The sequence below is a fragment of the Ahaetulla prasina genome, chromosome 3, assembly GCF_028640845.1.
Source record: "Ahaetulla prasina isolate Xishuangbanna chromosome 3, ASM2864084v1, whole genome shotgun sequence".
Taxonomy (NCBI): Eukaryota; Metazoa; Chordata; class Lepidosauria; order Squamata; family Colubridae; genus Ahaetulla; species Ahaetulla prasina.
In genome coordinates, this window is record NC_080541.1 from 170,428,788 (window position 1) to 170,449,228 (window position 20,441).

General features: G+C 35.2%; 1 protein-coding gene across 1 annotated transcript in view; it reads left to right on the forward strand.

The window, feature by feature from the left end:
- FAF1 (Fas associated factor 1) overlaps nt 1-20,441 on the forward strand; it is a 214,097-nt gene that overhangs the window by 152,875 nt on the left and 40,781 nt on the right. The window contains exons 14-15 of the mRNA XM_058175963.1: nt 7,081-7,217; nt 9,135-9,223. Of these exons, the coding sequence (XP_058031946.1) occupies nt 7,081-7,217; nt 9,135-9,223 (226 nt within the window). The remainder of the gene's footprint in view (nt 1-7,080; nt 7,218-9,134; nt 9,224-20,441) is intronic.

Here is a 20,441-nt window from a genome sequence, read left to right on the forward strand (position 1 = left end):
CTCATAATAGTAATTTCTGGGGTAAGTTGGGCTCACCAGTGAGCTCTATTGTCAAATAGGAAATGAAAACTAGATCTCCCCAGTCTTACAACAGAGCTTTGACCATCACAAATCATACAACAGCTGTTTTAAGCATCACTCTTCCAACTTCATTTCTTGAGGTTTCCAAGAGAATGAAAACATTCAATAAAAACATCTTGTACAGGAAAAACTGCTGTTCATATAGTCATCCTTGTTTTGGACTTTTTGTGAGAAAGCTGCCAAGAATTAGTTTTATTTTGTCAAGATGTTCAAAGTCCTGTCTCATTTTACTTTCAAAAGAAAAAGATTGTAAGTACCTAAAGTCAGGAATCTAATTAATGTTTATCTTAAATAAGAAAGATATACCAATAACAGGCAAGTTTGTGTATGTCTTATTTTGAGGAGGAAGCAAAGAAGGGAATCCGTCTGTTTCTTGATTACATGCGACCCGCTTATTTTCTCCTTTTCTCATTTGCTTTTGATTTTAGCAGTGGTCTTAACAGAATGTCAAGATCAATTTGCAGCATGGTTAAACTCAAGGTTTGCATTCTGCAATCAGCAATTGTTTCCACAAGCAGTGCTGTGTGTTCTTGTAATTTCAGAAGCTTTTAGAAGGATCATGGCAAGGGCAGCATCTAATGACTTTATTAGTATAGGGTTTCAAAACAGGTTCATAAATTGGTCATATCTGTTTGTCATCTAGTCATAATTACTGAGTAGCATTATTGAAGATTATATTGTGAATGGTTTCCCAGTAGCAAAACATTAAGAACAAAGGGGCAGGATGGAAGGTCATATAACCTCTCTTCCAATAATGCATGAATTGTTAGTAAGGCGATGTCCGTTGAATAAGGACATTGCCTCGTATGCTTTGAGATGATAGTTTGCTGTATGTTTTGAATATGTTTTACAAGGAGATAGGGGCCTTCAAAGTTGGGGCATGATAGTTGTGATGGATGAACTAAAGATCATTATGTATTATAATTATCCATACTAGTACATTTTATTTATTTTTTATTTATTTATTTGATTTTTATACCGCCCTTCTCCCGAAGGACTCAGGGCGGTGTACAGGCAAGATAAAACAATACAATATACAGATTAAAATACCATTTAAAAAACTTATTTAAATTAGCCTAACATTAAAAAATTTCCATACTAAAAACCCCGTTTAAAAATTGATAAAAGATAAAATTCAAGACAGCCCCGCGCAAATAAAAAGATGCATCTTCAGTTCGCGACGGAATGTCCGAAGGTCAGGTATTTGGCGTAAACCCAGGGGAAGTTCGTTCCAGAGTGTGGGAGCCCCCACAGAGAAGGACCTTCCCCTGGGGGCCACTCAATCGACATTGCTTGGCGGACGGCACCCTGAGAAGTCCCTCTGTGAGAGCGACGGGTCGGTGGGAGGCATGTGGTAACAGCAGGCGGTCCCGTAAGTACCCAGGCCTAAGCCATGGGCGCTTTAAAGGTCGTAACCAACACCTTAAAGCGCACTCGAAGGCCACAGGCAGCCAGTGCAGTCTGCGCAGGAGCGGTGTTATATGGGAGCTACGCGAGCTCCTCTATCACCAGCAGCTGCATTCTGGACTAACTGAAGCCTCCGAGTGCACTTCAAGGGGAGCCCCATGTAGAGAGCATTACAATAATCCAGGCGAGAGGTAACGAGCGCATGAGTGACCGTGCACAAGGCATCCCGATCAAGGAAGGGGCGCAACTGCCGAACCAGGCGAACCTGGTGGAAGCTGTCTCCGTGCTGTACCCGGGTCGGAAACTGGACTGGAACGGGTCTAGATAGACGGCTTCATCCAGGTATTGGGGTATCTGTCGCCCCACAGCACTCTCTACAACCTTCGCAACAAAGCGAAGGTTGGAGACTGGACGATAATTACCCAAAATAGCTGGGTCCATAACCTTCCCTTCTCCATTCAGGTTTAAAGTTTGCAATTTGTCTTTCCGTATCATATAGAGAATATTGTCATTGTTTTCCAGTTACATAATAATAGTATGAAAACACAATAATTGTAAACTGATGCTCAGAATAGAAACATTAACATAAGCACCAAATGTCTAGTGCCATCATATGGTAACTGTGAATAAATATATATATATAAACTAACCTTTGTTTCACTTATGTAGACCAACAACCTTATGTTATTCTAATCCATGAGATTTGGTTGAGGCTGCTTGCAAGTTATCTGATAAAGGGTAACTTTGGTGACAGGCTCCAAATGTTCCAAGAACCCAGTCAAAAGTAACAATTGTCTTCAAAGAAAGGCAGGACTAAGTGGATGGCATGTAGAATTGGCTAAGATAGTCATGTCATGAATAAATAAAACATAGCTTCCAGTTCTACATTTAAAGATTAAATATTAATAGCATAAAATGTTATTCCTTTATTCACATTTTAATGAGACATATTGACTTTGCACAGTATAAAATTAATCATATTAAATAGATGTTGAATAAATTTAATATTCAACAAGTATTCTTTTAGTTTTGAAAAACTCTACAGTAAATTTACCATAAATAGGTATAGAAATAAATTTCACCATTTCTTGGCTCATGTTTAAAGAGCACTAGGGCTCTTCTTCAAATATTTGGTCTGCTAAATTGGATTTGGTCACATCAAACAGGTATTTTCAAACTTCTCTAAAATTTAAAAGTTTCTTTTTTAAGTATAAATCATATAATTTATCTAAATAGTCTACTGAGTCTACTGAGCATGGCATATATAGCTTAGCAATTGGTTCAACCTTCCAATTCCAATTGACTTCTTGAGACAATTTCCTGAGAAATCAAAATAAGGATGACACAAATCCATTGTGGATGCCACAAAGCTTCCAAAATCCAACTCACCCTAGAAAGTGAACTTGAAAGTGAACTTGCTAAATATTTCTCAATAAAATCAGAAGACCTTTCATCCCACTCTGTGGTTTCCACATAGCAAAAATGGCCAACTAGCATATTTAGGACATCATCTTATAATTACACTTAACTTTTGAACGACTTGTTAATCACATCTGATTATTTACTAAAAAGTTAGTAACTTCCATATTGAGATGACATATTTTATTTAAATAAAGCCAATAATACAAAATTGACTCAATTTTGTGTTATTGGCTTTATTTAAATAAAATGTTGAGGACAAAAGTGACTCAGTTTTGTCCTCAAACTTTAATAGTTCTCAGAATCATGCTCACTTTGGAATCAAGGATTTTTATTTATCATTCTAGAGTTCTGAAGCGTAGATGGTTTTTTTATTAATAATATGAAAATTAAGTGATGTGATTCTGTTTTGGATGTTGATATCAAATGCTTTTCAGCCTGTGACATTTTAATGCCGTTTGTCTTTTCAGATAGATTTACCTTCTAAAGCATGGGACAAAAAGGCTTATGCTCATCAGGTAGTTTTCAGATCAGTTGTTACCTAAAATATTATCCTAAGGCATAAAAAAATACACGATTTAAGTTGCCTTTCATGAACATAATTAAGAATTAATAAGCCTCTGCTAGTGGCTAGTCCTCAGAATTTCCACTGTTTTGCCTTTTGTGACCTGTGTTATTAAAAGTCCATTATTTTTACAGACTTTATTAAATTGGATCTTATTAAAGCATTCTATATTTGCATTTGGTCTTTCATAATTCATTATTATTATGACATTTACTTTTTACCATCAGATCTGAAAACATATCATAAGCTACCCTTTTCTCTTGAAAGAAATGCTAATTTCAAACAGTCCTCTAATGGAAGTGAAAAGCTTTATCAGTTTTTTCATTTATTCAAGATCGTGTTAAGAATACTAATGTCAGACTTCAGTATGATAATGGATGAAAGCTTTTTTTTGTCAAAAGCTTAGAATTAGTGTTTTCAGAACATACTAGTAAGTATGAAAGTGAAGAAAACTAGCACAATCTTCAAAAACATGACTCCTTGATATGTATTACTTCTTTCACTAATTAATTACTGAAAGTTATATTAACATATTTCTATATGCAAGCTGTTCATCTACAACTTTTGGTGCGTGCGTGCGTGCGTGGTGCGTGTGTGTGATTTTTTTACAATTAACTTCTGAAATGTTATGGTATTGATTCTTGCCAGAGTTCAAACTCAGTACCTGTTCTTATGGACCTCAAAGTCATCATATCTGTCTGATTATACCTTAGAGGAGAGCAAAAAGTTCCTCTTGTATTGTAAAGAATAAAAGTAAAATATGGTAATGGTTTTAATCTCCATTTGATTCTTATAAGGCTTTTTTGGAACAGGTTTCAAAGTGCCTAAAGATTTAAGTGTATCTTACCAAAAATAGTATTACTTCCTATGTAGGAAGGAAAAACTCTACTAAAGGGACTCAGTCAAGTCCCTATTTAATAGCCTTACTTAGGTTCTAGGGCCATACAGTAATAATCCTTAATAGATTAATTTTTTTGATCCAAACTTGCTTAGCTATGGCTTTTGGCCTTTTGAAATTTAACTCGGTGCCAGTGCCACGTCTTTGGGCATGGGAGTCGTGCAGATAATTTGAAATGGAGTTTGAAAAGTGGATTCAAGAATCACACAATCGTTAATGCTAGAATTGGCATCTATGAGTTTAGTGATTTTTCTCCTCCTTTCAAAATGAGTCATCCGACGAGATGGCATGATGATGCATTCTGTTCAACATCTGAAGATTCCAAATTAAGCTTTGCTTCTGGCCGTGTACTTTTCTCCACTCTGGTATCATTTTGCTTTTGCTTATAAAGAAATAAGTATTTGAATTTAGTAGGGTCATCTTAATTTGTTGAAATACCAACTGATTTCTGTATTGATGCTGTTCCTGTTATATTAGTAAAGTGTGGGATTCAGAGTTAGGAATATACAGAATAGTGGAGGGCTGCTGCCTGAGTAAGAAACTTTCCTTTAAAAAGGAGAAGTGGATATATTTTCCTTATAATATGGATCTGTTGTTTTGATTATTGTCCTCCATCTCTTATGGTTTGTATTTTAGGAATAAACCAGAAAAGACATTGAGAGCATTTTGTATTTTTTGTTAATGCAGAGCTAGATAATAAAGAAAACAGTGCAAGAAGTCAATGAAATATTATTCATTTATCTCTATCCCATTAATTTTCCAAGTGCATAGAAACTTAGAGCCATTTGGGCCATCAAGTCCAACCCTCTAATTGGTGCAGGAATCCAAATTAAAGCATTCCCGAGTAACTGTTTGACTACATTTTAATTAGGAACGGTAATTAGTTCCTTCATTAATCTGAGTTTCATGTTGCTTTTACCACTAGAAGTTTTTTTCTTTTTTTGGGTTTCAGTTACCAATATTTATAACTTAATACAGGTAGTCCTCAAGTTACAACAGTTCATTTAGTGACACTTCAAAGTTACAATGGCACTGAAAAAAATGACTTATTACCATTTTTCATGCTTATGACCACTGCAGCAGCCCCATGGTCACATGATTTACATTCAGCAGCTTGACAGGTGGTTCATATTTATAACAGTTGCAGTATCCTGGGTCATGTGATTCCCTTTTGCAACCTTCTGACAAGCAAAGTCAATGGGGAAGCTAGATTCATTTAATAACCATGGCACTAATTTAACAACTGCAGTGATTCACTTAACAAACATGGCAAGAAAAGTCATAAAATGGGACAAAACTCACGTAACAAATTTAGCGACATAATTTTGGGCTCAATTGCAATCATAAGACGAGGACTACCCATTATTCAGTATCCTACTCTCTGGAATGATGGAGAACAGGTTTTCCACCTTCTTGTCTATAATACCCTTCAGCTATCTGAAAATTTCCTTCAAGCCATCTTTTCTCAGTTCTCAGTCTTTCCCTCTCTTCATAAAACCAATCTCATTGTATTTCTTTGCATTTCTTCCAGTTTTTCTGAATAAACTTACAAACCTGTTACCCAGAAATGTAGACAATATTTGAGGCAATATATAGTAATCATTGCAAAATAAAGTATACTTTCCATATTTGGAAGCTGCTACAATGGCATAACATAAAATTTTTACTCCTTTAGCAGCTACATCGCATCACTAATTCATCTTCAGTTTGTGATCTAAGTTATTTTTAATATCCAGGAATTCCACTTTCTGTATTTCTGCATTTTTCATAACTTTGCATTTATCTCTATTAAATTTCATTCTGTTATTTTCAGTTCATCCCTCTAATCTACCAAGATCATCCTGAATTTTGTTTCAATCTTCTAAAATAGCAGCTGTCCTGCCCTGTTTTATGTCAACTGCAAATATGATAGCCATTTCGTAGTTATCCCATCAGAATGGGATGCTCTATCAAAGCATAATTGAAAACAAGATATGTATATAGCATTTGCACAATCTACTAAAGAAATTTCTAAATAAAAAAGGGATGACTTTAGTTTGGAAAGGCTTTTTTTAAAATAAATATAATAATTGAATAATCTCTAGATGATTGGTATCTAATACTGTATTGTTTTCAAGTTGGTCACCTATTAATAGTTTTATGATATGCTGTAGAATTTTCTCATGAATTGACTAATTTTGTTTTTCTTGGTTTATTTTAGAGTTCTATTTTGTTTTCTTCTACCTTTTGAAAGTCGAGGTTTTCAGCTTTGTAAGTTAAGAATTGACAGAAGGATCATACTAAACCACTAGGTTTCAGTTGTTTCTAACTATTAAATCTGGAAGCAGAATTGGTACAGAGCTATGAATGTTCCACAAAAGAATGTAAAGAAATTTAGATGTTAAGAGAAAAATATAAAGAAGATAGTAGGCTTTATAGAAATAGGTACGTTGCCGCATAGAAGAAAAAGAGAGGGTGGAAGTGGATGTTCCCTATGGAAAGTAATAAGATTAGGAGAGTCTGGAAAATTGCTCACAGTATAAAAAAAGAAAAAAATGTGGTCTACTGTTAACAACAAATGTATTTTCTTGAAAGTAAGGTACAATGTAGTGCATATATTTTTGATGTGAAATTATGAAAGTTATATGACATGCATATATATTTTGGAAATTAAATGAATAAGGTACATTTATTAATGCAAACTTTTCATTACAATATTCCTATTTTTCAGGTTTCTAACAATATGCACAAGACACTTTGGCAGTGTTGTAGCTCAAACTATTCGGACTCAGAAGACAGATCAGTTTCCATTGTTCCTTATTATTATGGGAAAGCGATCATCAAATGAGGTGTTGAATGTAATACAAGGTAGAGTCTATTCTGCTTGATGCATGTTTTGTATTGAAACTTTCAACTGAATTTGTATCGATTACACTAGTAGTCAAATGTATAAATTCTCCTGTAATATAGTTTATATTCTTACATTAACAAAGTACTTGTAGATAAAATGAAAAATTGGTGAATTTATCTTATATAATTTGCAACGACTATGTGTATCTGATCAAAAGTAATATAGCATAGTAATGTATGAAAATCAGTGATAAAAAGTTCTCTGCTTCAAGCTTGTAAAGTTTACACTTCATGATGCTACTCAACAAAAAAGTGGGGGGAAAATTGGCAAATGTTATAGCTGTTTTTTAGAAATAGGTCTCAGGATTAATCTTAGTTACCTGGAGAAGTTGCTATGTTTCATTCAAAAACTTCTCTTGTTCTAGTAACTTGAGTGTGAGTAAGGAACTTCACCTCCCAAACTTATCCCCCTCTTCCAGTGGTGGGATTCAAATAATTTAACAACCGGTTCATGCATGGTCAAGTTGGCTGTTGTGGGAGGCATGGCCCATCCCCGTCCTCCAGATCCACCACACATACTGGATGAGCCTCCTGTGATAGCCAACCTGACCCTGGGCAAACCGGTTGTTAAATTACACCTTCCCCTGCTACCAAAATGGATCCTGGGCGCTGCACTGCAATGGAAAACGGGCAATGGAGCGGCCGGCACGATGGAAGGAGTAGGAGCAGAGGGAAGAAAGAGCTAAAGCGGCCTTCTCTTTCCCTCACGCCGGCCGCTCTGTTCCTCGTTTCGCCATTGCAGTGCAGCACCCAGGATCCACTTTGATAGCAGGGGTGGATAATTTAATAACCAGTTTGCCTGAACTGGTGCAAACTGGCTGAATCCCACCACTTTCCCCTTTTCTCTTTCTCTTCCTCTCTCCCATTAGAAAGAAAGCACACACAGAGAGTGGGGAATACAAACCTTTTGTAATTGACCTGTCATAAAAATAACTGTATGAGTATTCATTGCTGTATAGATATTTCATTGATATTTGTTGATTTTTAAAAGATATCAGATGTGACTGGAGGACTTCTACCATCCCTATATTGAAACTCTAAAAAAGTCCAGAAATAGTTGGAGAGAAAAAGTAGACTCATATTCAATCAGTTAGTTTGATGTTTTATGATATAATGTTCACAATTTTCTCTTGATCTCTTGATACTTACTTACAAATCACTTAAATTTTAGAATACTTTTCTAGCAACTGGAATGTTGAAACTTAGTATAATGTACTTTCATATTCTGCACTGAAATCTGGATGTTGCTATACTGATAGAGTAAAATCACTGTGAAAAGTATTGCAGAGGTTGAAACCAAGATTCATATGCAATGGGATAGAGCTGTGGAATTTCTTTATGTACAGTATTTCAAATATTGTTACAATAGCAATGCAATCAAGGAGTAATAACCCAACAAATAGTGTCAAATTAAGGGGGAAATGGGCTGTTCTTCATCATTATATATGTTAGCAATCCTTGAATCAGTGAATGCCAGAGGTAATTCTCAGGGCTATTCATTGTAAATGTTAATATTTAAATTCAATACAGAAATATCAATAGATATGTCAAAAGAACCTATGATAATATCTATGACAGTTTGAAAAAAAGGTTTAAGAATAAAAATCTCCCTCTTCCTTATTTATCCCTAGATCATGACCTGGTTATTATTGCTGATATGAAGATGAAATAGAAATTATAATTAATCTAATTTTTTCATTTAGATTCACATTTACAACTGGAAACTTTCAGAAACTTTAAAATATAAATTAAATGACACGAAATAAAATAAATTGCATTTTTTGTGACTTATAAAAAATATATATTTCTAAAATGACTTACTGAGTTTTTAAAATAACTTTAATATTATGAAGTTAAACTGTCCTTTGTTACTAGGAAACACAACAGTGGATGAGTTAATGATGAGGCTGATGGCTGCAATGGAGATCTTCAGTGCTCAGCAACAAGAAGACATAAAAGATGAGGTGAGACCTGGACATCACTACAGACAGCTATTGAATTTAGAGTAAGGGCCTTCCTAGACAATTAAAAATGCTAGATTCTATATTTGTGCTTTTATCTGTATTAGCATTAATTCAGTATTAATTGCATATAGTTTAATTAATGTTAAGAAAAATAGAATGGCTTCATTTTTAATATTTGTTTGAAGAAGAGGTTTGGAAGGTTGTTCATATAAGAGTGAAAGAAACTCACAATAACAAAGTAATTTCTTCTGTCCATCAGAATAGGAATGCTATCCATCAGATCATTCTAACAATACTGCTCTGCCTCCAAGTAAGATTTGAGACATAGGTAAAATGAAATCAATATTCACATTTACTCTTCTGCAATATCTCCATATTTATGATGTAAAATGTCAAATTTGAAGATAGTTAAATTTAAGGAACTGATCACAAATTTTATTCTGTGGAATAAAATACCTCTAACTTTCAAATCAGTTGTAAATACTGTTTTTGAATATTGCAAAAATGGGCAATGCTTGCAGGAAAGAAAGAATTTGTAAAACAGTGTTAAGAAACTTTATATTTATTGTAGAGGAACAATTTTGTGAAAATACAAACTTTGAACTTAACATATTCTTTGAATGAAAGCTTGTTTAACAGTAATTGTTTTGATGAGTATTGCTAGTTTTTGGCATTTTTTTAAATGGGAAAAATATGCTTTACCAATTAAGTATGTGTTACTAGGGTAATTGAAGGACGCAGTGGCTAAGACGCTGAGCTTGTCAATCAAAAGGTTGGCAGTTCACCTGTTCAAATCCCTAGTGCCGCGTAATGGGGTGAGCTCCCGTTACTTGTTCCAGTTTCTGTCAACCTAGCAGTTTGAAAGCATGTAAAAAATGCTAGTAGAAAAATAGGGACCACCTTTGGTGGGAAGGTAATAGCGTGTGTCTTTGGTGTTTAGTCATGCTGGCCACATGACCACGGAGACGTCTTCGGGCAGCGCTGACTCTTCAGCTTTGAAACGGAGATGAGCACCCACCTCCTAGAGTCAGGAGCGACTAGCAGATATGTGCGAGGGGAACCTTCACCTTTGCCTTACTAATTAAGCATCTACAATTAAAAGTAACTGTTTCTTACTACTTCTTACTAACAATAAGGTGAGACATAATTTATAGAAACCCATAGAAGATTGACCATTGCCTGGGTCAACAATGCACTAGATATTGGAGTTCCTGGACATCTGATGAGAAATGGATTACAGGACTCAGGACTGTTGGCTAAGCAACCAGGGCCACCAAGTGTAGGTCTACTAGAAGAAAAGTTGTTTACCCATTGCAAATATACAAAAACTGAAAACCAAAGAGTGTTTTTGAAAGGTTGAATGAACTGTTATTATAAATCAAGTCCCAATGAGTAGAGGATTTCAGAAGAGAATGCACAGTTCTGGAAAGAACAACATCTAGAATCAGAAATAGTAGAACAGAGACTAGCAGATCAGCATTGATTTATAATACGAAATAAAATATTCACAGAAGTAGAGTTGGAAGAATTGCGAAAGATCTACCTAGGGCAAAGAAACTGAAGCCTCACCAAAAGTAACTCATACTGTAGAGGCAAACCATGGGGAGTTGGTAGTAGGTGAAACTAGCTAGCATAGCTATTCATTCATTCTCATTCCTGAACAAATGACTGTTTCATCTGCCTTCTCCTCAGAAAGAACAAATCCCTCTAAGTAAAAAGCAAAAGGAATTTAAACAAAAAAATTGAGCAACTGGAACAGCACAAAAACAGCAGAATAATGTTGCCTGCATTGAAGCTTGCTAACTAATATAAATATTAAAATACTGTATATGAAATATAAACACCAGCTCACTGCAAGAAACAAATCAGCTAATATATAGCAGTTATAACTGAATATCTTGGGTGCAAAATCAATAAAAACCAAAAAAGCCAGTGTACCACCAAGGTGGAAGATCGAATTGAAAATAAGATCAGCATGCTAAGATCAGATGCAAGCAAGCTAGAACAAATGACAGAGAAGAAATTGAAGAAGACCAAAGAATACCTGATCAAGAAGTATTAGCTAGAGGAAGAGAAATCAAAGAAGCACTAGAAATATAAAGAGCAAATAACAGCAGTAGCCAAGACGTTCAACAGATAAAAAGCATAAATTGCACACTATAGGCCGAATCTCCAATTTCGGTTGAATCAGAAATGTTTCTACCAATCCTCAATGAAGAAACTGTAATGAAACAATCAACACATGACAAAGAAGAAACGGTACAATTTTGAGCATAGCTGTGGGACAACCCCCAAAAATACAACAAAAAAGCAGCTTGCATAAAGGAGATGGATACGAATAAAAAAGAAGCTAAATATAAGAATTTGGAATAAAAGCAGAAATGGTGAAGAAAAGGGTAGGGACGATCAACAATTGGTCAGCACCAGGCAAAGATAAACTGCATAATTTTTGGTTGAAACATCTGGCTGGCCTACATACACTCATTGCCAAGCAATTAAGAGCAAACTATAAGGAGGCAAATTTGAAGGTTGATTAACATCTGGCAGAACTTACCTGGTATAAGGAAAGATTTGACAAAAGAGGCAGCCCCAGGCAACTACAGACCAATTACCTTTCAAATTACTAACTGAGGTTGTAGCTGATGCAGTCCAACTGCATCTAGTTGAAAACACTCTTTCAACCTGGGCAGAAAAGAAAGTGTCCTAACAGCAAAGAAGCTCTTAATTGACAAAATGATTTTATAAAATTGCAGAAGAAGGAAGACCCTCTTGAATGTAGCTTGGCCTGAAAACCATCATGAATTGGTTGGCTCAGACTGATTACAAAGAAGCATTTGATTCCCTGCCATATGATTGGATAATAAAAGTGCCTGAAAATAACAGAAGTTAGAACACACATCAGGAGTTTTGTGCAAAGATCAATGATACAATGGAAGATGTAAATTGCTGGTCAATGTGATAGACTGGGAAAGCTTAATATCAAGAGAGGGATCTTTCAAGGATACTCACTATCAGCACTGTTGCAATAATTCAATGCAACTGTCAACAGTTCATGGCTATCAAACATCAAAAACATCTGCCAGGCTATCCCACCTCCTTTATATCTGAAGCTATATGGAAACACCATCTCAAATAGAATCACTGCTCAGCACTGTCCATATATGAACTTTGGATTAGACAAAGGTTCTAACTTGCCATCAACAGAGGAAAAATAGTGAAAATTGAAGGAATCAAGAGGCCCTATGGAAATAACATCAAGAGTCTGAATGAAGAAGATCATTATAAGTATCTGGGCATTCTTCAAGCTGACAACATCAAGCAAACTGAAATCAAGAAGAATGTTAGAATTGAATATACCATGAGAGTGAAGATCTAAAAACTCAAACTCAGTGAAGGAAATAACATCAATGCAAATTAACACCTGGCCAATTCCAGTTACTAGATACACAGCTGGAATAATGGACTGGACTCAAGCACTCCACTAAAAGCCCTGGATAGGAAGACCAGAAAAATAATGACAATGATGACCCTTCATCCTCACAGTGACATTGACAGATTCCACTTACCAAGGAAAATAGGTGGCTCTGGAATTCTGAAAGTACCTGGGATGGCTGAAGAAGAAAAAAGGCCACTGGAAGAATATCTGAAGGACAGTGAAGAAATTAGTATACCATGAAAGCTTATTGAATACTGGAGAGACTAAACTTGCATTTAAGAAAGACCAAATGAAGACTATCAAAGACGCATAGCAAGGCAAAGTATTACATGGCCAATACACACACACAAACTAGCAGGCAAAGCAGATAACAAGAAGACCTGGCAATGGCTAAGAGCAGGAAAGTTAAAGAAAGAGACAGAGGGGCTAATTCTGGCTGTACCAGATCAAGAACAAATTCATATAAAGCCAGAATTGAGGAAACAGCAACAGGCGGCAGGTGCCACCTCTGTAAAAAAAACCAAAGAAACTGGTGAGCAGCTGCAAGAAAATTGCACAGACTGACTACAAACAACAGCATGACAAAGTAGCAACAATGGTGTATTGGATGATCTGCAAGAAATACCATTTGCCTGCAGGCAAGAACTTATGGGACCATAAAATAGAGGCCATAATAGAAATTGAAGAAGCTAAAGTATTCTGGAACTTCAGAATTCAAACAGACAGGCAGCTGCCACATGACACGCCAGATCTAACAATTGTCGATAAGAAAGTCTAGATAGTGGACATGACACTGGAAATAGCAGAAGAGAAGAGAAAGAACTGGAGAAGATCACAAAATACAAAGACCTGCAAATAGAAATAGAATGATAGAATAGAATGACTGTGGCAGAAGCAAGCAAAAATAGTACCAATAGTAATAGGCGTCTTGGGTGAAATCCCGAAACAAATGGAGCACCGCTTGAACACCATCACAATTGATAAAATCACCAATCAGTTGCAAAAGCAGTTTTATTCAGAAATGACAATATCTTTAACACCATTAAATTTTTATATCTGACTGTCCCAGGTCCTTGGGAAGGACTCAATAGGTGGATAAAAATACTGAATCCACTAAACATCTGTGTGATCAACCATAATAATAAATAACTACTATGGAGATTTATTTCATGCAGACTAAGATGAGCAAATAAAGTGATAAAAGTTCTCCAGAAATGCCAGTGTTTCAATTATACAAATATAGTCACAAGCCACATACACAAAAGTGAAGTGGTTATCTGTTACTTTATTAATTGAGAGTGACATTTACAAGTAATGAAGTACTTAGTTAGGATTTTGCAATAATAGGTGTGTTCCTATTTAAGATTATTGTTATCCTAGATGTACAGTAGAAACATTGATTGACAGTAATGCACTAAGTATCTTACTCATCCATCTAAATCTTATGCCTCACAAGTACAAGATTTTATTTCATTGTATTATCATTGGAATATATGTCATCTATTTATATAATAATGCTGTCTGTTTTCAATCTGACAGAATGAACATCAATTTTATTTTCCATTCTTAGCAAATTTAGCTATGAGTGTTAAACATATGATAATTGAATATTTTTATTACCTTTTTTCAACAAGTTACAAACATGTACAGTCAAATACAGAAACATATAATACATACTTACATAAAATAGATAAAGTTAAATGTTAGGTTTATACAATTAGTCTTATAAAGCATCATCAAATCTTTCTAACCCAATCCACAAACTTGTGTGGGGGGGGGAAATAAAAAAATGCTTTTATGTTATACAGGTAGTTCTCAACAACAGTTTAGCAACCGTTCAAAGTTACAATGGCACCGAAAAATGTGACTTATAACCGTTTTTCATAGTTACGATCTTTGCAGCATCCCCGTGGTCATGTGATCAACATTCAGATTTCTTGGCAACTGGTTCATATTTATTACCTTTCTCAAGGTCATGTGATCACCTTTTGTGACCTTCTGGAAAAGCAAAGTCAATGGAGAAGCCAGATTCACTTAACAACCAGGTTACTAACATATAGAATAGAATAGAATAGAATAGAATTTTATTGGCCAAGTGTGATTGGACACACAAGGAATTTGTCTTGGTGCATATGCTCTCAGTGTACATAAAAGAAAAGATACCTTCATCAAGGTACAACATTTACAACACAATTGATGATAAATATATCAATATAAATCATAAGGATTGCCAGCAACAAGTTATAGTCATACAGTCATAAGTGGAAAGAGATTGGTGATGGGAACTATGAAACGATTAATAGTAGTGCAGATTCAGTAAATAGTCTGACAGTGTTGAGGGAATTATTTGTTTAGCAGAGTGATGGCCTTCGGGAAAAAACGGTTCTTGTGTCTAGTTGTTCTGGTGTGCAGTGCTCTATAGCGTCGTTTTGAGGATAGGAGTTGAAACAGTTTATGTCCAGGATGTGAGGGATCTGCAAATATTTTCACGGCCCTCTTCTTGATTCGTGCAGTATACAGGTCCTCAATGGAAGGCAAGTTGGTAGCAATTATTTTTTCTACCAACTGCAGTGATTCCCTTAACAACTGTGGCAAGAAAAGTAATAAAATGAGGCAAAACTCACTTAACAATGTCTTGTTTAGCAACATAGATTTTGGGCTAAATCATGGTCATAATAATAATAATAACAGTAACAGAGTTGGAAGGGACCTTGGAGGTCATCTAGTCCAACTCCCTGCTCACGCAGGAGACCTATACGAGGGATTCGAACCACCGAACTGCTGACCTGTCTGATCGACAAGCTCAGCGTCTTAGCCACTGAACCACCTAGCCAGACTTCAAGTCGAGGACTACTTGTATTATTGTTCTTTATTTCTGTATAACTTACTGAATGGGATGATTGCATATCTTTTTATGGCATTATTTTTGCATAGTACATAATTCAGCCTTGAATTACGACATCCAGGTGCTTTTTGTAACCACTCTTAACCTGAACATGAAGTTCCAACCAGCCAGCTAATCTGCCAAGTAATTGGCAAGCTATGAGCCCTTTCATTTATACTGGAAATGCAAAAAGAGGTACTTGACAGTTAACAAAAAACATACTGTCTCTCACTGAATTCCATATCTAAGATTTTTGATGAATGCATTAGGGTTTTTTATCTCTAAATGTCATTAAGAGAGCTATAATTCTCTAGGTAAAATAGCATGACAAATATAGTACCTAACAGCCCAATCTGTGCTCTGTATACTTAAGAAGAGGCGTTGGCATGTGAAACAATTTTTTAGTAGCGTACTAGTTCACATGTAACACTTTTTGTAAATCTTGTTCCTGACATTTACTGTTTAAATAGCATTTTTTTCTAGTGCAGGTCTTAATGCATTTACATGAACTTTCTTTCAAAATGTGACAATAGCAAGCAGGATACAGATTCCGGTTTCTGTTACTGTTTTCTTAATAACTACAGTAAGTCATCATAAACCACAAGATAAACAGAAAATTCTTCTAAGATTTTTAGCATGTTTTTTAAGGCAACACGGAGCTTTTAGAGGAACAAAAGATATTTGGGATGTATAAGACACACACACACACACACACACACACACGGACACAAACTTTAAATCTTGGTATTCTGCTTTTGAAGACTTTTAAAACTCTTCAAACATAATAAGCCGTTGGCAAGTTATCAGCATAACATTTAATATTTAATATAATATCATCTAACAATAGTGATTAGACTATAGGACTATATTTTCTTTCCTCTGTAATCATTATCTCTGAATGAAACAAACATTTTTGTTTTTCTTTCTTTCCTCCTTCCTTCCTTCCTTCCTTCCTTCCTTCCTTCCTTCCTTCCTTCCTTCCTTCCTTCCTTCCTTTCTTTCTTTCTTTTTTCTTTCTTTTTTTTTTTGCTAATGGCATAATTGGATTATGCCATAAAGATTACCATAAAATGTTAGCTGTGGAATATGTATCTAGTTAAAAACTTACATTTACCACAAGACTAAATGATGAGATTAATCCCTATCATTTTCCTAACCTTTATCCCCCAGATGCTCTCAGCCACTTTACCAAGGGGGAGAGGCATATTTCAGCACAGTTTTTTCATTTCTAAAGATGCCTCTAAGGTCTATAAAAAACTTAAAAATATTTCTGAAAAGGTTTATTTTTAATTTATTTTAAAATATTATAAGCTACCCCTCTTACAAATCGTGACTCTGGGAAGCATATCAACATAATCAAAGTAAATGAAAACCCCAAAAGAAAAAGAAAAATAGTATCCATACAAAACTAAGAAGAAAATCTGTACAAAATTAACACAAACAACCAAACAACACCCCCCCCCGTGAGTGTGTGTGTGTGTGTGTGTGTGTGTGTGTAATTGAGCCCAAAATTTCCATTGCTAAATAAGACAATTGTGTAAGTAAATTTTGCCTGACTTTATGACCTTCTTCCTGCAGTTGTTAAGTGAATCACTGCAGTTGTTAAGCTAATAACATTGTTAAATAAATCTGGCTTGCCACATTGACTTTGCTTGTCAAAAGGTCATAAAAGGGCCCCAGGACACTGCAACTATCATAAATACATGCCAGTTGCCAAGCATCTTAGTTTTGATCGTGTGAGGGATGCTGATGCTGTAATTTTTCAAAGTAAAAACTAAACAGTATTCCATTACTGATTTAATTCCAATACTGATAGACAACTTGTACTGTTTTGGAATAGATAATAATGTATATTACAACTATGGATTGATTAAAGATATCATATTTACTAGTGACATCTTCCTAGTGAAATAAATTGTGACACCTTTTTATATGGGAATACATTAATTAGCTGTATGTGGTAATATCAGGAATTAAAAGGCAATGAACGAGTATAGGTTGGCTACAAAGATGAGCGACTGCTAAACAAGAAATACATAGAAGCAGTTAGGTCATATAGAGAATGAATGAGAATCAAATTACAGAACAAATATATTAAATAAGAGCATATGAGACAAGAAGAGAAAGACCAAGAAAAATATACTTACATACATGTAGTAAGTGGAATTCTCAAAATGAGAAAAGTGACAGATTTAAAAAACAAAATACAATAAAGTGATATATTAACATGGTGGAAGCATGAACAGTTTGCCAGGGTAGAAAGATATAGTGATGTATGATTGTTGGTGAACCTTGCTTATTTGTATTTTTACTTATTTGTATTTTCCCTATTCTTATATCTTTAATATTTTTGTCAGTATTTCTTCCCTTCTGTACTCTGCATAGAAAGGAAATAGAGTGAAGAGATTTACATATAACAAAGCAAATAATAAAGAAAGTTGAATCTTGCTTTAAGCTATTCTCAACTGGAATTCTATATTTTTCACAAAAATAATATTGCATTCATTGAGTCTTACTGCTTAAAACTACAGGTTTGTATCTAATGTGTTTGATTCAGAAGTGTTGCTTGGCTTTGTCTCAAATGAGAGAATCAAGTTTTAAATTGGCCCAGTTAGACCATTGAGTTTAACCATTGCTCAGAACAGGAATCTGAATTAAAGAATCCCCAAGAGATGGTTGTCTAACTTCTGCTTCAACAGTAATGGTGAGCACACCAACCCAACTATTTGGGTAATTGTTTCACTGTTGAACTGTTTTTGTGATGAGAATGTTAAATTCAGATTCATTCAGAATCTGCCTTCCTGTAATTTAAATCCTTCATTCTGCGTCCCATACTCTGTGACAATAGAGAACAGGTCTTGACCTTTTTCTGTGTGACATCCTTTCAGGTATTTAAAGAATGCTGTCATACCCTCCTTCATCTTCTTTTTTCAAAGCTAAATGTCCACAGCTTCTTTGATCTTCATAGGACATTGTTTTTAGTCCTCTAATCTTCTGTATTGTCTTTCTCTAAACTGGTTACTTCTAAGCAGTGGTTACCAGAACTGGACACAAACTCTGTAATGCTGCGTAAGTGGATTAAATACTTGCTGTGATTTGAAAATGATGTTTGTATTGATGCAGCTTATTGCTTTTGTGGCTTCTGTAGCAGGGGTGAAATCCAGCAGGTTCTGACAGGTTCTAGAGAACCGGTAGCGGAAATTTTGAGTAGTTTGGACAACCGACAAATACCACCTCTGGCTGGCCCCAGAGTGAGGTGGGAATGGAGAGTTTGCAATATCCTTCCACTAGGAGTGGGGAGGAAATGGAGATTTTGAAGTATCCTTCCCCTGCCATGCCCACCAAGCCACGCCCGCCACACCACGCCCACAGAACTAGTAGTAAAAAAAATTGGATTTCACCACTGTTTTGTAGCCATGTCACATTGCTGATTAATATTCATTTTTAGTCAATTACTATTCCAAGCAACTTTAGATGCAAACTGTTATCAAGTCAAGTATTCCCTATCTAATACCTGAATTTTCTAGCTTCCTAAATAAAGAACTTTGCACCTGTCTGACAGCCACTTTTTGAATATAGTTTTTGAATTTGAAATCGACTAAATTATTATGGCATTTTGTCTATAGCTTTTCCAAAATATAAGAACTTTTTTTTTAGAAAAAGAGGTAAGATTAGTGTTAAAGACAACATAAAAGTTTGGCCAGTGTATCAATAAATTCCTTCAGCACCCTTGAGTCAAGTTATCTAGTCCCTTATATTCAGATTCACTTCAAAAAATAGATCATCCATTGCTTTGTCTCTATCAGTCATACACTTAGTCCTACCCTTCATCCTCTTCTTCATAGTTTCCAAAAACATCTTTTTGTTGTTGTTTTGTCACTTTCATTGAGCGGCTGATTTTTCTTTTATTGTCTTAAAGAAATCAAAAGAAGATCTTTCCGTGTTTCATTCCTTATAAATTTTAACTTGCTCTAAGTTTCCTGATTCCTTCTCTACAATTCCATCCTATCTCTTTCTTTTCATATCCTCACTAAATTATTTGTGCAGCTTCTTTTCTGCTATTCCTTTTTTTTTCTTCATCAGAACTGTAGTGTGTGTGTCCGTGTGTGTGTGTATCTGTGTGTGTGCAATTCCCATACATCTTGAGCTCTTTTTCTCTATAGATTACCTTCCCGTGGAATGAGACTTGTCATTGCTCTCAGTTTGTTATAAATTTGTTTATTTGTAATCCACGACATACATTTAACTGTCCCATCATTTATTTTAAAAGAGTTATAACAAAATCTTTGACAATGTTGTAGAGGTAGTGGAAATGTTAAAGGAATTGTTACTATAATGCTAGAAATCTATTCCATTAGAAGAATAAGTCTGTGAACATGTGGATCCAGATGACTAAAATTCAGAATAGTTAAACGTTACCTGTCTGTCATAACAAATGGTCTTATAATCTTTTAAGTTTTCAAAAGACTGTTATTTTCACTTCAGAAGATTGGTATAGCCCCCTGTCCATGGAAACTTTCTGTCATAAATCACTGGTAGGGACTTTTTTTTTCAGTTCAGTTACCATATTTTCCCAGAATTTTTTACAATGGTAGCCATCATTTAGGCAGAATGGTTGTGGACTTCATTAGTCTAATACTTTGTACTTTGACAATGTTTTCCTGAGGAGCTGGGTACTTGAGAGGATATTAGCTAGAGGCAATGACTGTTTATATCCTTAGAGAAGCCAATTTTAATGTTCTCTTCTCTTAAATTGATAGTCACTGGGTAAAATCTAGCAGAGAGTGCCAAGAGAAATGGCAGTCATGTATTATGCCTTTTGTGATTGAGGAGTATACAGTGTTAAAAATACATTTCCACAACCTCATTGTTTACATTTGGCTTTTAATGAGACTGTT